The following is a 2,817-nucleotide window of genomic DNA, read 5'->3' as shown; positions in this document are numbered from 1 at the left end:
GATTGCATGTCAGAACTGTGCTGTGTGTCAGCACCTAGAGGAATCAGCATCCATCTGCCTTCATTTACAGGTGCCGCAAACTGTGTTGATCGGGGCACCTGACGGGTTAAATTATGGATGCAACGCAATATCTGCTCCCTGTCAGGTTAGATACATCCCTTCAAGCAACAGTTACGTCATAATACATGAATGGGATAAAAGCCAGGACAACCCCTTTAATTTACAGCCAAAGAATTTACCACATTCTGTATATTAAATAGGCTTCTCTTCTGTTTGAATTCTCAGTTGTCTCACAAAACTTGATTTCTGAGTAAAACACTTCCCACGTTCAGTGCATGAAAATGGCTTCTCTCCTGTGTGATTTCTCTGATGAGTCTCAAGATGATGTTTACTTTTAAATGACATCCTACATTCAATATGGCTTCTCTCTTGTGTGAGTTCTCAGATGTGTATCATTATTTTTGTTCCAATTAAAACATTTCTCACATTCAGGACATGGAAATAGTTTCTGACCTGTGTGATTTTTTTGATGTTCAATAAGACTTGATTTATGAGTAAAACATTTCTCACATTCAGGACATTAATATGGCTTCTCTTCTGTGTGAGTTCTCAGATGTTTATTAGGATTTGATTTCTCATTAAAGTATTTCCCACATTCAAGACATGAAAATGGCTTATCTCCTTTGTGAATTCTCTGATGTTTTACAAGACTTGATTTATCACTAAAACACTTCTCACATTAAGGACATGAATACGGCTTCTCTCCTCTGTGAGTTCTCAGATGTAAATCAAGATGTCCTTTCCGATTAAAACACTTCTCACATTCAGGACATGGAAATGGTTTCTCTCCTATATGATTTCTTTGATGTTCAATAAGACATGATTTTTGAGTAAAACATTTCTCACATTCAGGACATGAATATGGCTTCTCTCCTGTGTGAGTTCTCAGATGTAAATCAAGACGTTCTTTCCGATTAAAACACTTCTCACATTCAGGACATGGAAATGGTTTTTCTCCTGTGTGAATTCTCTGATGTTTCACAAGATTTGATTTATCACTAAAGCACTTCTCACATTCAGGACATGAATATGGCTTCTCTCCTCTGTGAGTTCTCAGATGTAAATCAAGAAGAGCTTTCTGATTAAAACACTTCTCACATTCAGGACATGGAAATGGTTTCTCTCCTGTATGATTTCTTTGATGTTCATTAAGACTTGATTTTTGAGTAAAACATTTCTCACATTCAGGACATGAATATGGCTTCTCTCCTGTGTGAGTTCTCAGATGTAAATCAAGATGTTTTTTCTGATTAAAACACTTCTCACATTCAGGACATGAAAATGGTTTCTCTCCTGTATGATTTCTTTGATGTTCATTAAGACTTGATTTTTGAGTAAAACATTTCTCACATTCAGGACATGAATATGGCTTCTCTCCTGTGTGAGTTCTCAGGTGTGTCACAAAACTGGATTTCTGAGTAAAACACTTCCCACATTCAGTGCATGAAAATGGCTTCTCTCCTGTGTGAATTCTCTGATGTTTCACAAGACTTGATTTACGAGTAAAACATTTCTCACATTCAGGACATGAATATGGCTTCTCTCCTGTGTGAGTTCTCAGATGTAAATCAAGATGTTCTTTTCGAATAAAACACTTCTCACAATCAGGACATGGAAATGGCTTCTCCCCGGTGTGAATTTTCTGATGTTTCACAAGATTTGATTTCACATTAAAATATTTCCCACATTCAGGACATGAAAATGGCTTAACCCCGGTGTGAATTCTCTGATTGTCAGCAACACTTGATATCACATTAAAATTTTTCTCTCTTTCCGAACATGACTGTTCATCTTTATGAATGTTTTTGTGCACAGAAAGATTAGCATTATTTTCAAAATCTTTCCCATATTCAGAAATTGCAGACATCTCACCCTGATTATGTCCAGTTATATGATTGATAATTTGGCATTGATTACCTTCTATTTCGTAAGAAGGACATCAAATTAGATGACCTTGGTAGTCTTTTATCCAGTCTTCACCTGTATAAAGAAAAAAATTATAAGATAAAAAGTTCTCTTTTTCCTGATTACACACAAACAGTTAAAATATGAAATGTAATTAACATGCAGATAAAAAATGTACAAACGTTATAAATACTAACTTCTATTAAGGCAATAAATGTATTGAATAAAATAAATCTGTAACCAAATTCTGTTTGACACACACAGGAGCATTATTAGCATTGAGCTTGCTCTTCCTGAGGCTTGCTCTACTAAGTGGGCTTCTTATTTAGTGGAGTTACAAAAAAGGAGTTCTAGTGCGGAGTGTGATTTTGTGGGAGTGATTGCAGGTGACTGAGTGTGGTTTGAAGCAGAGATCCTTGAAAGTTACGTTTTTGCATTTTAGTACTGCCATTTAAAACTTTTTTTTTCTCTGCTGGGTGTTGCCGTTTAAACCCCTTTTTTTTCTATCTCTGCTTGATTAAGGGGAGTGGCCTGGGCAACCAGGTGCTATAAATTGAACTACTAGACTTTCTAGAGCTTGCTCTTCCTGAGGCTTGCTCTACTAAGTGGGCTTCTTATTAAGTGGAGTTTAAGAAAAGGAGTTGGAAACTAAGTTGAATATAATTTTCTTGTGTATTGTTGGCTTAATTCTAGGTAGTCCTTCAACTACACCAGACAGGGTCTAATTCTAAATCATATTAACTGTTTTACTTTTTTACTGTTGTAATCCCCATTTAGTATGTGTTGCACAATTGACAACGCAGTCCAGTGCACATCTTTCATGATGTATGCAGTCCTGGAACAGCCGTTCGA

General features: G+C 36.2%; 1 protein-coding gene across 1 annotated transcript; it reads right to left on the bottom strand.

The window, feature by feature from the left end:
* Positions 1-1,033: 1,033 nt before the first annotated feature.
* On the bottom strand, positions 1,034-1,744 carry LOC122932524 (gastrula zinc finger protein XlCGF71.1-like; the record flags this gene model as incomplete). The annotated part of the gene is made up of 1 exon (XM_044286991.1): positions 1,034-1,744. A coding segment is annotated over one exon (711 nt), but the record flags the coding sequence as incomplete, so codon positions are not given.
* Positions 1,745-2,817: the final 1,073 nt, after the last annotated feature.

Source organism: Bufo gargarizans, chromosome 3 (genome assembly GCF_014858855.1).
Source record: "Bufo gargarizans isolate SCDJY-AF-19 chromosome 3, ASM1485885v1, whole genome shotgun sequence".
Taxonomy (NCBI): domain Eukaryota; kingdom Metazoa; phylum Chordata; class Amphibia; order Anura; family Bufonidae; genus Bufo; species Bufo gargarizans.
This window is presented reverse-complemented; position numbering and strand designations above follow the sequence as displayed.